The sequence below is a fragment of the Schistocerca piceifrons genome, chromosome 1, assembly GCF_021461385.2.
Source record: "Schistocerca piceifrons isolate TAMUIC-IGC-003096 chromosome 1, iqSchPice1.1, whole genome shotgun sequence".
Classification (NCBI taxonomy): Eukaryota; Metazoa; Arthropoda; class Insecta; order Orthoptera; family Acrididae; genus Schistocerca; species Schistocerca piceifrons.
Genome location: NC_060138.1, coordinates 339,909,217 through 339,930,424, shown reverse-complemented (window position 1 = coordinate 339,930,424; position 21,208 = coordinate 339,909,217). Strand labels below are relative to the sequence as shown.

General features: G+C 43.6%; 1 protein-coding gene across 1 annotated transcript; it reads left to right on the top strand.

The window, feature by feature from the left end:
- The first annotated feature begins 8,184 nt into the window (after positions 1-8,184).
- Positions 8,185-8,625, top strand: LOC124720128 (neurogenic protein big brain-like). Its single transcript, XM_047245463.1, has one exon. The coding sequence runs from the start codon at positions 8,185-8,187 to the stop codon at positions 8,623-8,625; it is 441 nt and encodes a 146-aa protein (XP_047101419.1).
- Positions 8,626-21,208: the final 12,583 nt, after the last annotated feature.

Sequence of the window (21,208 nt, the reverse complement as noted above, 5' to 3'; positions counted from 1 at the left end):
AATTAATTGTTGTTGTAACTGATAGTTGCAATTATTAGACTGAAGTAAACAGATGTCATCGGTCGTTTTTGTGTCAAGAATGAGAAGTTCTGAGGACGGATGGAATAATGGTGGAGAGGGGAGTGGGGAGTGGGGATACCTAGAACGGTATCCATGAGGGTCCACAGTATTTTATGCAAAAAGGGGCAAGATTTTAAAATTGTCATTTTTGATACTAGGATACCTGTGCTATTCCTATTGATTATTAACAACAATAATTATCAAAAATGCCAGCGAAGTGAAGAAACAGTAAATAAATCTTAAAAACGCTTATTTAATTTATGCCACGTGTAACACTATTTGCTTACAAAACTTCACATCCGATCATTTTGTGCATTACCTTCATATTTTTATCTTGTAAAGTTGACTGGCGTAGTTAAAGTATAATAACATGTGTTCTTAACGCTACATTTTCCGGTTTGTTTAGACAAAAGTGTAACCCAGGCCAGCATTCCACGAGATGAACGTGGGAAACTTCCCAATACAATCACAAATCGTCTGGAACAATCGACTCGTAACAGTCTGGCACTGAACCAGGATGACAGCATTTTGTGGTGTTGTTGGACTCTATGGATTTTGAGCTGATCCAATTTCTTGAAGTAGAGATCTTCTACATCTTGATCTTTCACACCTTTCCCTGTCTTCTAGCGCAGAAAATGGCATTTTTCTTTTCAGTTGATTCAGTTGGATCATAGAGGACACATAGCAAGATTATATTCTCGAGAATCTATTCTATCACCCTAGATTGTAGAACTGAATGTTATTTCTGGCTTTCCTTTGACCACAGACAGATGGTAAACTACCGTTGCGATTAAGTTATTCATCAGTAGGAGGAGAGAGGGGAGTTCTTGTGGGAATTAAGGACATACACTACGTGATCAAAAGTATCCGGACACCTCAAAAACATACGTTATTCATATTAGGCGTATTGTGCTGCCACCTGTTGCCAGGTACTCCACATCAGCGACCTCAGTAGTCATTAGACTTCGTGAGAGAGCAGAATGGGGCACTCCGCGGAACTCACGGACTTCGAACGTGGTCATGTGATTGGGTGTCACTTGTGTCATATGTCTGTATGCGAGATTTCCACACTCCTAAACATCCCTAGGTCCACTGTTTCCGATGTGATAGTGAAGTGGAAACGTGAATGGACACGTACCACAGGCCGACCTCATCTGTTGACGGACAGAGACCTCCGACAGTTGGAGAGGGACGTAATGTGTAATAGGTAGACATCTCTCCAGACCATCACAAACGGATTCCAAACTGCATCAGGATCCCCTGAAAGTACTATGGCAGTTAGGTGGGAGGTGATAAAACTTGGATTTCATGGTCGAGCATCTCCTCATAAGCCACACATCACGCCGGTAAATACCAAATGACGCCTCGCTTGGTGTAAGGAACGTAAACATTGGACGATTGAGCAGTCGAGAAACGTTGTGTGGAGTGACGAATGAAGGTACACAATGCGGCGATCCGATGGCAGGGTGTGGGTATGGTGAATGCTCGGTCAACGTCATCTGCCAGCGTGTGTAGTGCCAACAGTAAAGTTCGGAGGCGGTGGTGTTATGGTGTGGTCATGTTTTTCATGGAGGGGGCTTGCACCCCTTAATTTGCGTGGCACTATCACAGCACAGGCCTACACTAACCACTGTTGAAGAGCAATTCGAGGATGGCGATTGCATCTTTCAACACGATCGAGCACCTGTTCATAATGCACTGCCTGTGGCGGAGTGGTTGCACGACAATGACATCCCTGTAATGGACTGGCCTGCACAGAGCTCTTACCTGAGTCCTATAGAACATCTTTGGGATGTTTTGGAACCCCGACTTCGTGCCAGGCCTCGTCGACCTACTGCGATACCTCTCCTCAGTGCAGCACTCCGTGAAGAATGGGCTGCCATTCCCCAAGAAACCTTCCAGCACCTGATTGAACGTATGCCTGCGAGAGTGGAAGCTGTCATCAAGGCTAAGAGCGAGCCAACACCATACTGAATTCCAGCATTACCGATGGAGGGCGCCACGAAGTTGTAAGTCATTTTCAGCCAGGTGTCCGGATACTTTTGATCACGTAGTGTATACCGGGCAGTTATACTGCAGCCATGTTAATTTGTGCTGGGAATAGGAGCCAGATTTAAAGTGCCAGTGTGTTGGAATGGTCTGTTTTTAGAGCTCGGAATGGAGTGTATGAGAAACGGACAGAAAATGATTTGTGGACTGTTTCGGCAATGTTCCATAAATCTTCACATCTGCGCTAAATGCAGGACAACGTGGAAATCGCCACCGTGCCAAAGAAAAAAACATAATTTCCCGTGAAAAAACTGAGAAGTCTGTAGCCACGATTCCAGAATGGGTTGGACGGATCTCCAGTTGCCAGACAGCACACTGACGTGTTCCATTATTATAAAATACTGTGCAGCAAAAGCAAATTAGCGCTTTTCATTTTTTATAATGTTGTCCTACCAAGAACCGACGGAAGATTCAGTTAACGTTTTCCATTATTGGTTAAGATATCCAATTTCGCCGAATCTGGAATTTGTACACTATAGCTGTTCTACCGAAAGATGCAATAACAAAAACCTTAATTTTCCAACGATTGGCTACCAGTTTCACATCTCTGTCTTAAATATAGCAGATATAAATGTGTATGATTTCTCAAGTACTATAATCGCGATTGGTAGACGGTAGACGCTCAGCCTTCACATGCGATGTTTCGAAGACTGACGTAGCCCGTTGCTTCGGCGGCCGCTGAGAGCAAAGGTCTCGTGTGTGCTTGTTGTGTGTTGCACGTTAGGTAAGTAGTTATAACAGTCGAGGAGAGGTACAAGGAACATTAGAGACACACTCGACTGAAATAGTCAAGCAAATAAAATGTCGCCGAGCACTGAGCGAAGTGTAAGATACGAGTAGTATAGCGTCGTACTAGAACCGTTCTAATCTGAGTCTCGCGAAATCTGTGATTGCCCATATGTTCCGAGCCAGCCATCGGTCAACAGTAATCTATGTGTCTTCTTAATTTTTATACGGCAATTGAAAATGACGTATCAGTCGAAACCCTTGTAGCCTCTGAAAAATTTACGCGAACATTTGCAAGAGTGGAACGTAAACGTTTCTATATGCCAATCTCACATTTGTCAGGATAATTACAAAAAAAGTATCCCTTTTCGTATATAACTTATCTGTATCCAACAAACTGAGAACGTATTCTAATACCACAGGATTAAGCTTCCCACCTCATCATTGCAAGTAGCAGTGAGACAAATTAGTAAATAAATAACTTATAAAGAACGTTCTATGTAACATACCGGGAAGCTGATTGGTTCTCAATGCCAATAAGAAAACTTTTATTCCAAGTGCGATTAATACAGAGGCACTACGTTTTATTTGTAATAATACATGTACAGAAATACAGCAATAATATTCCAACCAGCAGAACCCTGGTAACAAAAACCATTTCTCATTTCTTTTCAATTTTTTGCAAGCGAATAACAGGATTAAATCCATGAAAAAACAGCTCTGTATTGGCCTCTTGTTCTTACACAACTCCGTTCTTGGGATCACATGTTGTGAAGTGTACTTCAAAATTCTCTGAGCTGTTGAAGAAATGGCAGCACTGTCAACTGATAAACGTGCTAGGTCTTTCACGTGAAGTACGGCATATTTGACACTGTCTTTTCTCTTTTAAATACACTGACTCTTCTGTTTCAGGGTAAAAATTTTTAATAGCTATTTGAGACGGGTAAGTATGAGACACTTTGGTCATATTGCATTTGGAGATCTCACACGCCTACATTTACAACAATGTTTCGGCAGCATCTTTAAAATCACGTTAAGTTAGCGGTATGCACTGGAATTACATGGAATGGGTTCGTAGCTGGTTACTAATGAATGTTTAAAACACATTATCCATGATTTGAGACTTGGAACCAGTGTAGAAAACAACAGCAACGAAACCGTGTTCTTGAAAAAAGTGATACTTTGTACGTTTGACAGTTCCACTCCTCATTTGACTACAATAAACTTTATTGTTACCCCTCTGCCCACAATGTGGACTGGAAAGACGTTAACAACAATGCCGGAAGAAATACCACCAAATGAAATACATTTGTATTTTTAAGCATAAATAAATGTGCCATGATTCATATTAATAAATTAAATGTGTGTTCATATTGTTGGGAAAAGCAACAATAAAAAAGTAATATTTCCTCTAAATAGGTAACACGTAATTGTACGCCCAAAAATCTTCGTCTTACATATATTGTTTTGCTAGTGTCAGATCACAGACAGCTAGGAACTTTCACCACATCACTTGACTAGACAACTATACTCCAGCAAAATGGAAAATTTATTATAAAATAATTCAGAAACAAAAATAAATAAAGGAATTATTATTATTACTTTGCTAAAGTTCAAGACAATTGGAACACGCCACAGTCCTATGTTGACCACACAAACAATTACAGTATTTTGTACAAAAGGAATAGCCGGTCGGAGTGGCCGTGAGGTTCTAGGCGCTGCAGTCTGGAGCCGAGCGACCGCTACGGTCGCAGGTTCGAATCCTGCTCTAATTTCTAGGCGACTGATGACCTCTGAAGTTAAGTCGCATAGTGCTCAGAGCCATTTGAACAAAAGGAATAATCTTTCCTATCACTACTATACTTCTTTTCATTGCAAACGTCACATCAACGAGGTTTTTTTGACAGCTTCCCATGTTCCGTCCCATCTTCTTTTTCGAAGAGATAGCTCTTGATAGAAAGTCGAAGACCTGTTGATAGACGAGGATTATAAACTTTTTTCTTCATATGTGGTTCCTTTAAATCGAAGGAGAGCCTTTTAAGGAATCGATCTTGTTCCGTACTAGAGAAACAACGTGTATGGGGGGGATTCAGTTTTGGAAGTACAAATGTATTCACATCCAGAAAACTGTAAAAATATCGGAATGGCCATCTTCGCGTTTTACGGTTGGTGCTCTTATCGTGACACAGTCGATCAAAACGTTTACTTCGTATTTTGTCATATTGTAGAACTTGCTTTGTTCAGTTTTTTGCGAGTAAGGATCTGTTCCAGGTGAATCAAGCGTGGCTGATAAAATAATAACATTTTTGTATTTCTTTGGCATAAGAGCATTTTATCAGAGTTGTACAGAAAACGAGATGACATAGGAGGTGCGTTTCTGTAGCTGATCAGTTCCGATGGTATTTGCGGTTTATTTTTGCCTAACGTGTCGACGAATGCGACTTTCATCTTAGTCAACTCGTCGGCCAATTCGCACGATGCTGTTTGTGATTTTTACGGATTCACAAAGCTGTAGGGCATACCTCGTTGGCAAGGAAAGGCTTACTGTTCCTTTTTTTCAAATTCGTTCCCAACGTAAGAAATTCCGACGAAAAAAAAAATTGCATCACGTATGCTGACAATTTTGAAGCCTTATTTGCCAAGTTGTTTTGATATAAATATTCTGAAAGGACTTCCTCATCTGAAGTTAAGTATTCAAATGGCGTATAATGGCCTTTACACTGAGTCGTAAAAAAAGTCCAGAACTCTCGCTAGGCGGCAAATTTGTCGTTTTGTTTCCTACGGTCGCATGTTTTCTTATCGAATCTAAGGGCACGGATAAGAAATTGAAACTGATTTTTAGACATTGTCAATCGAAAAACCGGGGATCTATTTCTGAGACATTTCATCGGTGTTCGAACGGGAAACTTCAAGTATCCGCTCTTGTATGGTAACTCACAAAGCGCTTTCATCTCAAGTTGTCTGTGGGGGTGGTATACCATTAGACAGAATTGTATCGCCCGGCTATTCGCTTGATTTCCTGATTTGTGTATTTCACCAACATAGCAATCATTTCTTAATTTACAAACAACGGAAATAGTTTTCCCTTATCCGTCATGCCGTCAGGGAAGGTGTAATACTATATTTTTCGTAGGCGTTTTGGTTTATTTAGACTTTAGAGGTGCTTTGGTCCAGTTTGTTTCTATATCTTTCCCTAGAGTGAAATATCCAGCTTTTCCGTCGCTGTCTTCCGGTAGCTGTCCTTCTTCTTGAAGGAATCTGTCCTCGGGTTCGAATTCACCGTCGATGGCGTCATCATGAGATAATACGCCATCCCATGTCCCTCAGCAGCATACAGCAAAATTGTCTTCGTCCTCGTCATCAGAATCCACCCCTATTCGCCTTTGCAGCTCTTCTGAAACCTCTTTTCGGGCTGTGAAAACACGGTTATGTGGGCCATTGGGTATCTGTAAACTATAACAAAAAGTAAACAGTGTTAACAAGGTTGGGTGGAAATCCACGTGAACTACAATCACGTGCGTAACACGGTCGTGTGGAATCCCACCCAGCACCCTATGTAGAGCGGGCAGTACGTAGCACGGAGCAGGTGACCCCTGCAATACTGTGAGCGTGACGGGCTAGATGCTAGAAGGATAGGCTGGCTACGGTTAAGACGTATACTGCGCATGTGCACTTCGGAAAATAGGGCGGGCAGGTAGTTTTTCACCCCACCTTGTGGGCAGGAAGTTAAAAGTAGTGTGCTCGTTGCTGCTTGCCGATAACATTACAAATATGAATCAATCTCATATGAGCCATAGAATAAAGTACTAGAGGACAGCTGAAAAATACGAAAAAAACCTGCGACGACAGAGAAATCTGTAACCCGAGACGAAGAGTAGTGCATACCAAAACACCATGCCCGGACATCTGTTGTTGTTGTTGTTGTGGTCTTCAGTCCTGAGACTGGTTTGATGCAGCTCTCCATGCTACTCTATCCTGTGCAAGCTTCTTCATCTCGCAGTACCTACTGCAACCTACATCCTTCTGAATCTGCTTAGTGTATTCTTGTCTTGGTCTCCCTCTACGATTTTTACCCTCCACGCTGTCCTCCAATACTAAATTGGTCATCCCTTGATGCCTCAGAACATGTCCTGCCAACCGATTCCTTCTTCTATTCAAGTTGTGCCACAAACTTCTCTTCTCCCCAATCCTATTCAATACTTCCTCATTAGTTATGTGATCTACCCATCTAATCTTCAGCATTCTTCTGTAGCACCACATTTCGAAAGCTTCTATTCTCTTCTTGTCCAAACTATTTATCGTCCACGTTTCACTTCCATACATGGCTACACTCCATACAAATACTTTCTGAAATGACTTTCTGACATTTAAATCTATACTCGATGTTAACAAATTTCTCTTCCTTGTCATTGCCAGTCTAAATTTTATATCCTCCCTACTTCGACCATCATCAGTTATTTTGCTCCCCAAGTAGCAAAACCCCCTTACTACTTTAAGTGTCTAATTTCCTAATCTAATTCCCTCAGCATCACCCGACTTTATTCGACTACATTCCATTATCCTCGTTTTGCTTTTGTTGATGTTCATCTTATATCCTGTCCGCCCCCGGTAGCTGAGTGATCAGCGCGACAGAATGTCAATCCTAAGGGCCTGGGTTCGATTCCCGGCTGGGTCGGCGATTTTCTCCGCTCTGGGACTGGGTGTTATCTTGTCCTAATCATCATCATTTCATCCCCAGTCGCCGAAGTGGCGTCAAATCAAAAGACTTGCACCCGGCGAACGGTCTACCCGACGGGAGGTCCTAGCCACACGACATTATTATTATCTTATATCCTCCTGTATGAACACTGAATTCGTTTCCAGAATGCGGATATCGAAGACCTGCCGGAGCATCTGCTGGCCATCATATGGCCGCTCAAGGTGGGGCAGATGGGCTCCGAGCCGCCCCCGCTGGCTCGGCAGTAGTTCCGGCGGCCGTCGCAGGGAGGAGCGCAGGTCGGCGCGCAAGCCTCCTCGCCGCTCATTCTGTCAGCTGCGGCCGGCGCGCGTGCAGCTGGGGAAGGGAGCGGCGTCACAGCAGTCGGTGCGCTCCAGTATACACACGCACAGTGGTCCACCCGCAGTTAGTTTCGAGTGTAGTCATACGGAATAGGTATCGTTCTCGCGCCTTCGCACCGTAACTTACTGGAGACAGTTCGTTCACGTTCCCTCAGCTGTCTGACATGAACCGCGGAGGGTTTTGACAACCGATCACTGACAGTCTAGGCCGCGACAGTTAACGCTCCCCCCCCCCCCCCCCCCAAGTTCCGTTAAAGAGCACACAAACGTAGGCACCTACTACCCGTCAGCATGGCGACTGGAGTGCTACCGCCGGACACGACGCTGGAGTTCCACCTGGTGACGCTGTTCGAGAAGCTGGAGGCGGCGCGCCTGGAGGCGGCGTGCGCCCCCGGGGGCGGCGCGCCCTCGGCGGCGCTGCGCCGGCCCTCGATGCAGGCCGAGGTGCGCACGCTCGAGTTCTGGCGCTCCATCATCTCGGAGTGCCTGGCATCCTTCTTCTACGTGTTCATCGTGTGCGGCGGCGCCGCGGCGGCAGTCTCCGGGCCGGCGGCCGGCGGGTCGCCGCTGCTGCTCACCACCGCCATCGCCACAGGCCTCGCCGTAGCGACGCTCACGCACTGCTTCGGACACATCTCAGGTGAGCCCCCGCACACTGCTGCTACTCGTTGTGTGTCCCGACGGAAGGCAAACTGGCGACGCCTGCCCCCTTTTTTATCATTAGTCTTCTGAAACAGAAGATGTTCCAGGCGTGCCTCACGTATATACCGGGTGATCAAAAAATCAGTATAAATTTGAAAACTGAATAAATCACGGAATAATGTAGACAGAGAGGTACAAATTGACACACATTGTTGGAATGACATGGGGTTTTATTAGAACCAAAAAATACAAACGTTCAAAAAATGTCCGACAGATGGCGCTTCATCTGATCGGAATAGCAATAATTAGCATAACAAAGTAAGACAAAGCAAAGATGATGATCTTTACAGGAAATGCTCAATATGTCCACCATCATTCCTCAACAATAGCTGTAGTCGAGGAATAATGTTGTGAACAGCACTGGAAAGCATGTCCGGAGTTATGGTGAGGCATTGGCTTCGGATGGGTTCTTTCAGCATCCCCAGAGATGTCTGTCGATCACGATACACTTGGCCGGCCGAAGTGGCCGTGCGGTTAAAGGCGCTGCAGTCTGGAACCGCAAGACCGCTACGGTCGCAGGTTCGAATCCTGCCTCGGGCATGGATGTTTGTTATGTCCTTAGGTTAGTTAGGTTTAACTAGTTCTAAGTTCTAGGGGACTAATGACCTCAGAAGTTGAGTCCCATAGTGCTCAGAGCCATTTGAACCACGATACACTTGCGACTTCAGGTAACCCCAAAGTCAATAATCGCACGGACTGAGGTCTGGGGACCTGGGAGGCCAAGCATCACGAACGTGGCGGCTGAGCACACGATCACCACCAAACGACGCTCGCAAGAGATCTTTCACGCGTCTAGCAATATGGGGTGGAGCGCCATCCTGCATAAACATCGTACGTTCCAGTAGGTTTTTATCAGCCAGGCTGGGGATGATGCGATTCTGTAACACGATTGTCATGCGCAGTCACTGACGTTTTGCTGCCCAGCGCCATCTGTCGGACATTTTGTGAACTTTTTTTTTGTTCTAATGAAACCCCATGTCATTCCAAGCATGTGTGTCAATTTTTACCTCTCTATCTACATTATTCCGTGGTTTATTAAGTTTCCAAATTTAAACTGACTTTTTGATCACCCGGTACATTGATGGGCCAGAACACGATGACCACTGCCCACCGCTAGAATAAATGCTTCCCCGTGATGTTGCGGGCACGTGACGCGGTAAGGAAAGAAGCGGAACAGGGACGAGTAGGTAGTCATTACGGCGAAGGTACGGGCCGCAAACGCGAAAATCCCCTGATGTAAGCGGTTCTGGCAAAGGGCACATTGTTATGGCCCTGCGGCTGGAAAGGAGAATCTCAGAAACGGGGAATCTGGTCGGCTGTTCGCGTACGCTGTCATTGAAGGATGACGAAGTAACGAGCAGGCCGTATGTTACCGGACGTCCAAATCTCATCACAAAACTCAGATGTCGGATGATCCGCCACTGTGTAATCCAGGATAGACAGCGATCTGTGGCAGATCTGATGCGTTCAAAGGGCACTGTTGAACAAGGGGCTCCACGTCACACGACTCTGCGTGTTACCTTGCTGACCCAACGACATCGTCGATAACGATTGCAGTGGGCACAGCATCACTAAGCTCTGACCGTGAGTGAATGGAAATGCGGCGCGTGGTCGAATGAATCGCATTTCTTGCTGCACCAGGTCAATGGTTTTGTCTTTTGACGCGGCCATCTAGGCGAATGGCTGCTCGGAGCGTGCACTGCGCCCCCGATGCAGGTCGGTGAGGCCAGAAGTATCTTGTTGGGTACAGTGAGCAGGCCTTCCATGGGATCTGGGGTAGTAATCGAAGACGCCATATCTGCAGTGAACTACGTGAACATTATTGCGCTCCATCTGTGTCCCGTTATGCTTGAAGTCTTCCCCGACGGCGATGGCATCTTCCAACAGGATAGCTGCCCACGTCGCAATGCTACAATCGTGCTACAGAGGTTTTGAGGAGCATTATAGTGAACTTACATTGACGTCTTGGCCAGCAATTGCCCTGATTGAACCCACTGAAACACATATCGGGCGCCAGCTGCACACCCACGAACCACCGTCCAGTAATTTGCGGGAATTGCGTGACAAGTTAGTTGACATCTGTTACGATGTACCTCCGGAAACGTATCAGGGTCTTGTAGAATCCACGCCACACAAAATCTCTGCTGTATTGTTTTTTAAAAGTAGACCAGAGAGCTATTAAACAGGTGTTTCGACCATAGACGTTCACATGGGGAGAGGCAGGGGCAAAAGCAGCCACATACCTCTCCAGCTTCTTGCCCCCCCCCCCCCCCCCCCGGTCTCTCTCCGAAATCTGGAGTGCAGATCTTTTTTTCACATATTGAGAGCATAACCATCAATTCTCTGTGATATAATGATTTTTTTGTCACTTACGAAATTTAGTTCGTATGACAAGGCATGTCCCAAAACTAACCAACTCATTGTGTTACGTGATGGTATAACGAATGAGTGTGTGGGGCCATTTTTGTCGTAGTGCGTTTCTAAGATGAAAGAAAAACAATAATCTGGTGACTGTGAACTAATGCCGCTTTATATGTTATCTCCGTTCTTATTTTTGAAACAAAGAATAAACTAACATTGCTTAAAGTTTAACTGTTTTTTTTTTTTTCACGTAGCATTACGTTGCGCATATGATCATGTCAAATAACTCGCGCAGACATGAGCTCATTTATTTCATGGGTGAGAGTTCAAGGATAACAGGCTGAACATTAAAACAGAGGAACTGTAGGGACGGATTCCTGACTGGAAATGTAGGAAAAAAGGCCCTATGAACATGTGTCCGGAAGTGAACGGAGTGCATGCAACAATAAATCGTCCCGGTGTGCAGTACAGAGTTGCATCACACGCATGTCACAACAGATATCTACATCAGCATGGTTACTCTGCAATTCACACTTAAGTGCCTGGCAAAGGGTTCATCGAACCATTTTCATACTACTTCTCTACCATTCCATTCTCGAACGGCGCGTGGGAGAAAGGAAAACCTAAATCTTTCCGTTTGAGCTCTGATTTCTTTTGTTTTATTATGATGATCATTTCTCCCTACGTATGTGGGTGTCAACAAAATATTTTCGCATTCGGAAGAGAAAGTTGGTGATTGAAATTTAGTAAATAGATCTCGCCGCAAAGAAAACTCGCGTATCATATCAGTGACACTCTCACCCCTATTGCGCGATAACACCAGAACGAGCTGCCCTTCTTTGCACTTTTTCGATATCCTCCGTCAATCCTACCTAGTAAGGATCTCATACTGCGCAGCAATATTCCAGCAGAGGACAGACACGTGTAATGTAGGCTGTCTCTTTAGTGGGTTTGTCGCATCGTCGAAGTGTTCTGCCAACAAAGCGCAGTCTTTTTTTTCGCCTTCCCCACAATATTATCTATATGGTCTTTCCAATTTAAGTTGCTCGTAATTGTAATTCCTAGGTATTTAGTCGAACTGACAGCCCTTAGATTTGTGCGATTTATCGTATACCCAAAATTTATCGAATTTCTTTTAGTACCCATGTTAATGACCTCGAACTTTTCTTTGTTTAGTGCCAATTGCCGCTTTTCGCATCATACGGAAATTCTCTCTAGATCATTTTGTAATTGGAATTGATCGTCTGATGATTTTACTAGACGGTAAATTACAACGTCATCTGCAAACAATTTAAAGGGGCTGGACAGATTATCACCTGTATCATTTATATAAATCAGGAACAGCAGAGGGCATATGACACTACCTTGCGGAACGCCAGATATCACTTCTGTTCTACTCGATGATTTACCGTCAAAGTGGCCTCCATGGGACTGCAGGTGATCAGGATAGTACCGGTTGTCATGCAGGATACACGTAATAGTGCTTGGCTTAACCATGTTGACAGACCATCTGCTTGGTGCTTGTACCAGAGTTCGTCCCAATATACAATAGATCTCGTATACGCACAGTCCGCCGCCTCCCAGCATGTTCGTCTGTCTGGACCCATAATCACACAAAGCCCCCCCCCCCCCCCAAAAAAAAAAAACCCAGTGATTGAAATGTGTGATGTGGTTAGTGTTTGGAAGTGCACTTGTTCTGGTATAGCCGTGCTGTCTCTCGACCGTTTCCATTTGCCCGACCGTACACAAGCGCCATCTCGGCTTGTCCCCGACATGAATACCGGGCCATTCTGCTGCTTACAGTGCGCTGCGTCCATCACACAGTCTGCAACACGCAGGGAGCATGCGGCGGTCAGAGGAACTTCATTCGTCATAGTCATGTACTGTGGAAAGGATGCATGTCCTGACTCATGTTCATAGGGACTTTTTTTCCTCCATTTCTAGTCAGGAATCTGTCCCTGCAATTTGTCGATTTTATTAACGTTCGCCCTGTATGTACCTGCGAACCACTAATTTTCTGACTGTTCATCTAATACATTTCCTTCAATAAAATAGAAATAACTTTTGAAATGGCTGCGAGTTAACGTACATGGATTATGTATCTCGGTACGGACGAAATAAGGGAACTCCCGGCCATCAGTGTCATACAATCATTTCATTTCACTGAAAGTTATTTGAATCCTTTTTGATAAACATTTAAAGTCTTGTGAAAGTAAGGAAATTCGCTAATTATCTTCTGATAATAACGCCTCCCATGGCCGTATTCAAGCAAAATCCTATAATATGCTGTAATGACAGCCCTTCAATCAAATAATGCAAATACGCCAAAGACATTTTTTGCAGCAAAATATCATTCATTAAACTAATTATGGCACTGGATACTATCTTACATGAATGAAAAACATTCATTTTTTACACATTAATTTACAGATAATCCATTTTATAGAGCTGAGGAGATAATAGCGACGGAATGCTTTCGCAGAGAAGTATAAGCTCATACCAGACGATTGATATCGCCGCTCTTTTATTTATAGCGTCTTTGTATATTGATATTCTCTGTTAGGCTGTTCGTTATCACTGTTTGCCATTGAGTCTCTGACCTTACGGCACTTTGTACTTGTCGCTCTCGGAAAGTTTATTTATTGTTAATTTTTTTATGTATGGCATTCCAGGAGACGTTACAGTAGGCTATTACAGTGCATATTATGTACATACAATGTAAATGAGAACACCACCGACAAGCTTTCAGAGGTTGTTCGGGGATACCTTCGAGTGTTTTGGTATATAGGAACTGTGGTCTCCAGTAGCTTGTTACGGAGTAATAATGTAATTATTAGACCTCGGACTTTGAGGTTCTAAAAGTGTTAAATTAGATACCTAAAATAGGTTCTATCACTTACAAAATTAGGTTATAAAAATCACAAAATAGGTGACCAAAATCTGATATTTTATTGTCTAGGAAGAGGAATAGATGACAAAAATCCACATTATATTATTGTCCATGGCCATAATTATAGTCACACTTTCTCCAGATTTTCCGTTGAGAAACTGCATCTCATGTCTGTTAATAGCAGCTTATATGCCGAGAATGAGCGTTCCATGTCAACAGATGTCACCAGAGCATATTTAAATGACGGTATTAGGCGTCATGGAACCGCACACTCAACTTCTGTTGATTTATCTGATAAGATGTCAGCCACTGTGCAGAGGGTGGTCCGTGAGTGCGCCCGTGTCCCTCTAGCGGTGAGTTTGAAGCCACAACGTTCCTATAGGGACCATACGTTCTTCCGTAGCCAATGATATTACGATTCCTTCAGCGGTTTTCGTTTTATAGCCTCCGATTCATTTCTTTTTGAGGGCTCCTAACGTTTTCAGCGCAGTGCAGATAAAAACTATCTGGGGAAAGACACCAAACGAAACGCAAAACTCTTTAACGAGCCTCCGGAAACTGTGTTCCTTATATAAAAATATTCCAGAACTTCCACTGAAAGTTTGTTGATGGAGTTCCGCTTCACACTATATCGTATGTCCACAATGAACAACTAATGTAATGGGGGAGCCACTGCGTAATTCTTGCCATTATTAAGGAATTATTATATCAATTTTGCTGTCGTGGTACGTTTCGAAGACTCATGTCTTAGTCCTGGAATGGTGATTTTGTTAGTGTTCATGCTAACCCCCAACTCACGAGGTGTGGTCTATGGTCTCCCAGACTGCGCGAAAATTTTCGAACTCGCTCTCCAAGGCCAGTTGTGGTGGAGTGGGCTTTCTATAAAGAGCTATGAATTTTGAATCTTTGTGTAACAGCTCCCTGGAAGCTACATACGGTCTGTAGTTTGTTCAGGCCGCCCAAGGGCTACTACTGCAGTGGATGACCGCTACCTACGGATTATGGCTCGGAGGAACATTTACAGCAACGCCACCATGTTAAATAATGCTTTCCGTGCAGCCACAGGACGTCGTGTTACGACTCAAACTGTGCGCAATAGGCTGCATGATGCGCAACTTCACTTCCGACGTCCATGGCGAGTTCCATCTTTGCAACCACGACACCGTGCAGCACGGTGGAGATGCACCCGACAACATGCCGAATGGACCCCTCAGGATTGCCATCAAGTTCTCTTCACCGATGAGTGTCGCATATGCCTTCAACCAGACAATCATTGGAAACGTGTTTGGAGGCAGCCTGGTCAGGCTGAATGCCTTAGACACACTGTCCAGCGAGTGCAGCAAGGTGGAGGTTCCCTGCTGTTTCGGGTGGCATTATGTGGGGCCGACGTACGCCGCTGCTAGTCATGGAAGGCGCCGTAACAGCTGTACGATAAGTGAATGCCATCCTCCGACTGATAGTGCAACCATATCGGCAGCATATTGGCGAGGCATTCTTCTTCATGGACGACAATTCGCGTGCCCATCGTGCACACCTTGTGAATTTCCTTCAGGATAACGACATCGCTCGACTAGAGTGGCCAGCATGTTCTCCAGACATGAACCGTATCGAACATGTCTGGGATAGACTGAATAGGGCTGTTTATGGACGACGTGACCCACCAACCACTTTGAGCGATCTACGCCGAATCGCCGTTGAGGAGTGGGACTATAGTAGTATGCCACGACGAATACAGACATGCATCAATGCAAGAGGACGTGCTACTGGGTATTAGAGGACCCGGCTTGTAGATTAATCTGGACCACCACCTCTGAAGGTCTCGCTGTATGGTAGTACAACATGCAATGTTTGTTTTTCATAAGCAATAAAAGGGGCGGAAATGATGTTTATGTTGATCTCTGTTTCAATTTTCTGTACAGGTTCCGGAACTCTCGGGACCGAGGTGATGCAAAACTTTTTTTGATGCGTGTATTAATCAGCCACAATAGTGCTATAACATGAGTAAGCGTAGTGAGAATAGTCCGACTTAATTTATTGGCAGACGTGACACAGTCGTCACGTCAACTTAAAACAAATTTTGTGGAGAATCCTTGACAAGGGGTGACACGCCAGTCTGTTGGCGGTTTTTGGTAATGCCGCAATTAGAAATAAGTTGCGGAACGCTCTGAAATGAAGTGACGTGACACCAATACCAGCGTGATCGTCTAACTTCGGGCGGAAGGAGTTCAAATTCCTGGCTCCCCATCCTAAATAAGATTTGTCGTGGTGTCACTGCGTCATCTGGGATGAATACCTTAAAGAAAGCCACAGCCGATTTCCTTCTAATTTAAAAAGTGCTACGACTCTTAACGACCTGAATAGCGACGAGACGATAAACTCTTACCATGCTTTCTTATATGTTTTTGTGTGGGAACTTTTTTATTTTCCAGCTTTCGATTATTGTAAGCAAAACAAATCAAAAGAAAGTTTGCTGGGATGTGAGATTTTAGAAGGAGGCATTCGAAGTGAACTTAGTGGGTTTCTCAACGTCAGCTGTGGTGATTATGGGGTGCTTCTGCGACCGGTTCAATTTTTTTCTTTGAATACGCGTACATCACAAATATTTGGATGGTAGGCGAGCACAGGTAGACAACCGATCCTGTTTTGCAAATGCCTGCAGTGTCTCATTTAGTGAGGGCATGTGATCATGTCAACAGATAGTCGAAGCCTTTGGCATTTGTCTGTCTTTCGCCCGCAGTTCTGTTCCTTGTATCGGATTTATTCCTACTATGCAGCAACTAAACCCGTAAAGAATTAGGAATTTCATTTGATGCATGGTTTCCTTGCATTTTAAACGCATACATTAGCGAATTACATAAAAACTTTGACATTGAAAAGTGTAAAATGCAGTTTCTTAATATCCAGTTATTGCTGAGAAGCCAAGAATGCATTAATGTGTGATAGTCGCCTTTTCATGACCTACCGTACGCGAGCATAGCTGGTTGCATATGAAATAGGCGCTGCACTTGCACCTGGTTCGATCCCCCAGGTGTTACTTACTTTTGCAAGCATGGTGTGAGATTGTTAAAAGGTTTGTTTGGCAGCAGTACGTAGTTATCCACGTATCTCTTAACGTGAGCTATCTGTGCCAAATCGCAACTTCAAAAGATTCTGCTTCTGTATTTTTTCCCGAAACAATGTACCAAAAATAACAAAAATCAGCTTGCGCCTTATGAAAGTTGCTGTCACGTCACTACTGTTCGACAAGACGAACATTATCGAATACAGTAGACAGTCAATGAATCCATAAAAAGGTATTACTTTTCTTCTGACGTAACTTTTATTGAATGACTATCTCACGGCAGCAAACAAGAATATAAATTCACATATATGAGATTCGTAGAAATGTAAGGTTCATGAAACTTGCCTCAACATGTACGGTAAACTACATTTGAAAGTTGACTACAGTGAATACGTAGTGACATGGTACACAATACTTAACCCTTCATTCTTTTGTGAGTCTAGTAAGATTTCGAACTACTTTTCAAAAACTTTAAAGCTGTTTGGTGTTGCCAAGTACTACTGCTGCTTTAAGTGTATCCACCTGTGCTGTAATGGAATCTACGGATTATTCTTTGCATAATTTATAATTATTATCTTTTAGACAAGAGTATATGATTTTTACGATCAAATCAGTCCTTGACTAATATTTGTAGATAAAGGAGAATGTGGAAAACATACTGCATGATTATTATACGGTGAGCTCAGTTCTTGATTATTGTCCCTCGATATAGCACCGTCATCAAGTTGAATTGACGGGTGAGATAGATAAGATTCAAAGAAGGACTGTGTAATTTGTAACGGTTTATGTTGTCAGGGTGAGACAAGGCTGCAAACAGACATTATGCCGAGCAGAGAGCTTTAATTTCAAAATGTAAGGGGACCGCGGAAGATAATGCTAACCCACAAGAGCGTATTTTGAGCTATATCATGTTATTTGTTTGATTGAACTGAACATAAAATACAATAAGACAAAGCAATTTATTTAGTAGACAGTTTTTATAGCGATCGTAAGGAACTACTTCTTTGCAACATGTGGTACATTCGAAAACACAATAGGTAAAGTGATCGGTTTAATTCTTATTAAATTGAGGGTTAGTAATGTGTTACTCCGACCGCATCGATTCTAATAGCCTACGTCCCCGTATTAACCAATAAACGTATTAACTCTTCTAACATACATCTCACACTATTAGGCAAATTCTAGTTTGTACAAAACGGTACCAAAAACAATCTCTTTACCGTCTGTATCGCCCGCTAATGGAACAGGACGGGGAGAAATGTTGATGGTACCACCTCCATACACCGTACGCTGGTCTCCTGCTGTCCTGTGTACTGAAGCAGATATACATATAGTGAAGATGGAACAACCTCGTTATCAAGCATGGTTAGAAGATGAGGAAGCGGCGTAATTGATTTGCGCACTAACAGCACGCGATGTGTCTAAGGATTGATTTCCATGTGTCTGTGTAGGACTTCCGCAAGACCAGTTTCGAAGTTAATTAAGAACTAAATGGACGAGACTTCTACATATTACCCAGAGTAATCTAACTGTTTGTATCCCTGCATTCAGCACATGCAGTCGTGTGTACTCGGTCAATCACCGCTGTGGCCAGGCACTTTGTGGAACTGAATCCACACGAGTGCGTGAGGGAACCGCATCTGTTTCGTAGCAGTTTCTTCGTTATCTCCTCAACCAATGATGTGTATGACAATGGCAGAATCATTTTAAAGCACGACAATTAAGGGATATCACAGCATCTCGCCAGTGTGGCTTCCCGCACGCAATGTTTGCATCGCTGTTTTCCACTGAAATATAGGAACTCGACGACGCTTAGCAGAGACCGTTGCTGCGACTTCGCGTTGCGACTCACTATTCAAACTTACTTTTAACAGCCCAGCGCAAAACCGGTTTCACGACGTTACTTTACGTGCTACAGCGCGCATATGTAATTCGGGTAAGCTTCTGAATTTAAACGCCCAGTATCCCGGATCGATTGATCAATTACAGCTGCTCTGTAGTTCTTGATTTGCTCTGTCCAACGCAGTATTCCTCTCGGAGTTTTAGTCGGCACCTCATTCATTTTCTCGATTCTTTGTCTTTCCCAAGAGTTTATTCGTTTCACTTAAAACTATATTTCGAAGTTTCTTACTTCTCGGTTCTGTGCATTTTTTGTGTAACGTTTACTTTTCTCATTAAGTGTTTTTACAAAGGAGACATTAGATGTGAAGATCGTTCCGGTTTCTCTGCAAGTCGTTAATGCGCTGCAACTTCTTTTACTTCCATTTGTTATCAGTTTCGTACTCTTTCTGTTTCTTGCTTCATTCATGCAGAACTCCATCGCCTTGTGTCTTCATTTCGAGATTATTTCATGGAGTAACCTGCTACTCCTTGTTGTCAGCAAGTAAGCTAAACTGAACGTCAAGAAATATTCTATTTCGCGCGAGCGCTACGGTCGCAGGTTCGAATCCTGCCTCGGGTATGGATGTGTGTTATGTCCTTAGGTTAGTTAGGTTTAAGTAGTTCTAAGTTCTAGGGGACTGATGACCTTAGGAGTTAAGTCCCATAGTGCTCAGAGCCATTTGAACCAAATATTCTATTTAATCGCTAGTTGACTGAGAGTGTTCAACTGATCTTACATCACTGCGTAACCTCTAATAAATCTTATTTTGCTGATACATAAGTTTCGTTCAGGATGAACCCTAACGTTTACTAAACTAGAGTAAAATTTTGTTGGTACCGTGAACATCAATTCTGTTTATCCTCGTAGTTGTTTATTGACTTGCAGTATCTTTGGCTTCCACAAAACTCTTATTCATCACTTTCTCAGTTACTGACCGTCATTTGCAATGTTTCATGTCTGAGACAATATTTCTGGCTTACAGAGTATCACACAAGTTGTCTGCAGATTCTTACACAGTGTGACCACAGCAGTGTTTAATAAGGGGTCTGTTACCTCAGTTACATTTATGTCAATTTTGCACATAGCACTGCAAGCTAATGAAAGAACTGCATCACTCGTACTAGTTTCCGAGGAAATAATAGAACGCCAGCTCTGAACGCACAGAACACTAGTGCCGCGTTGGAGGAGGAGTCTGTTATCGTTGAGCGGTCCGCTGCGCCTACGTAGGGCCAGATAATCCTCCTCTGGAGGCGTTTCGTTTGCCCAGGCTGTCCCGTTAAGCTGCCCCTTAGGGTCATCCATCACTGCCTGTACCGTATCACACGGCTCATAAACCATCGAGAGCATCTCTAAGATATTTTGAAGACATAGACTGCCATATTGAACCACAATGTTGCAGAGTGTGGAATGCAATGGATTTAAAGAGTGCTGGCGAATTATTGACGTATTGGACCGATTGTTGGGAGACGAATTTTAGACTTAGATCCGTCATTGGGATGTACCAGAAACTGTTCCTAGTCTCACGAAACCACTCCAGTCTATCGTTTGGGTACTGCAACAAAAGAATTCAGGTGACCAAACCCCCCCTCCCCCCAACACCCTTTTTTTTGCCAAAACTAGATTTTTGATGCTTCCCTTTAGAGACTCTTATTGATTACGATTTGGAGAGTTAATCAACTAAGCTGTCGTAATGTATACACCTATTTTTTCATTTTTTATTACGACTGCAATCCTATCACAATGGGCTCTGTTACAACTAGAGTTCGTTCTGAAAAATGTTGGAGAATGCCTTTCGCGATGCGTAGAACAAGCTTAATTCATTGGCGACGTTGTCTAACAGCTTTGATTAGTCCGCACTTACTCGTCCTTAGACTAACACTCTGCAGACCAGCTGGTTTTGTCCGGGAGATTCTGTCAGACAAGATGCAGGGTCAGGCCGTGTGAGCAAGTGTTGCCCCGACGAGATTCATCATCTGTGGGGCGCTGTCGGAGCCCACGCTTCATCACTCGTGCTGTGAACGTAGTTGGTTCATTCTCCTGTGTCTGTAAAACTGATGGTGGTTGGTTCATGTGAAGAGGTGATTATAAAAATTTCGTAATTTTCCTAGGACCTCACATGTTTGTGAGATACTTCAGACTATCTATGCTGCAATAATAAAGAGCGAAATGAGACACTTCACAGACGCATTAAGAGTAACAAAAGCTGATACTACCGAATCAGAAGCAAAAAGAAGATAGGGAATATGAGGATTATTATCAAAAGGGAGTAATAAAAAATAGATGAGGTAAACAGACAGTACTCGATCAGGTTATTTGAAGAAGTAAAATCTACTTATATATTTCTAAATGCTAAATGAAATTAAATACTGACCTGAAATCTAAGGGAAAAGAATGGAAACTTAAAGTTTAGTTATCAATA

Coding starts and splice junctions, on each gene's coding strand:
- LOC124720128 (XM_047245463.1), top strand. CDS start 8,185: ATGGCGACTGGAGTGCTACCGCCGGACACGACGCTGGAGTTCCACCTG.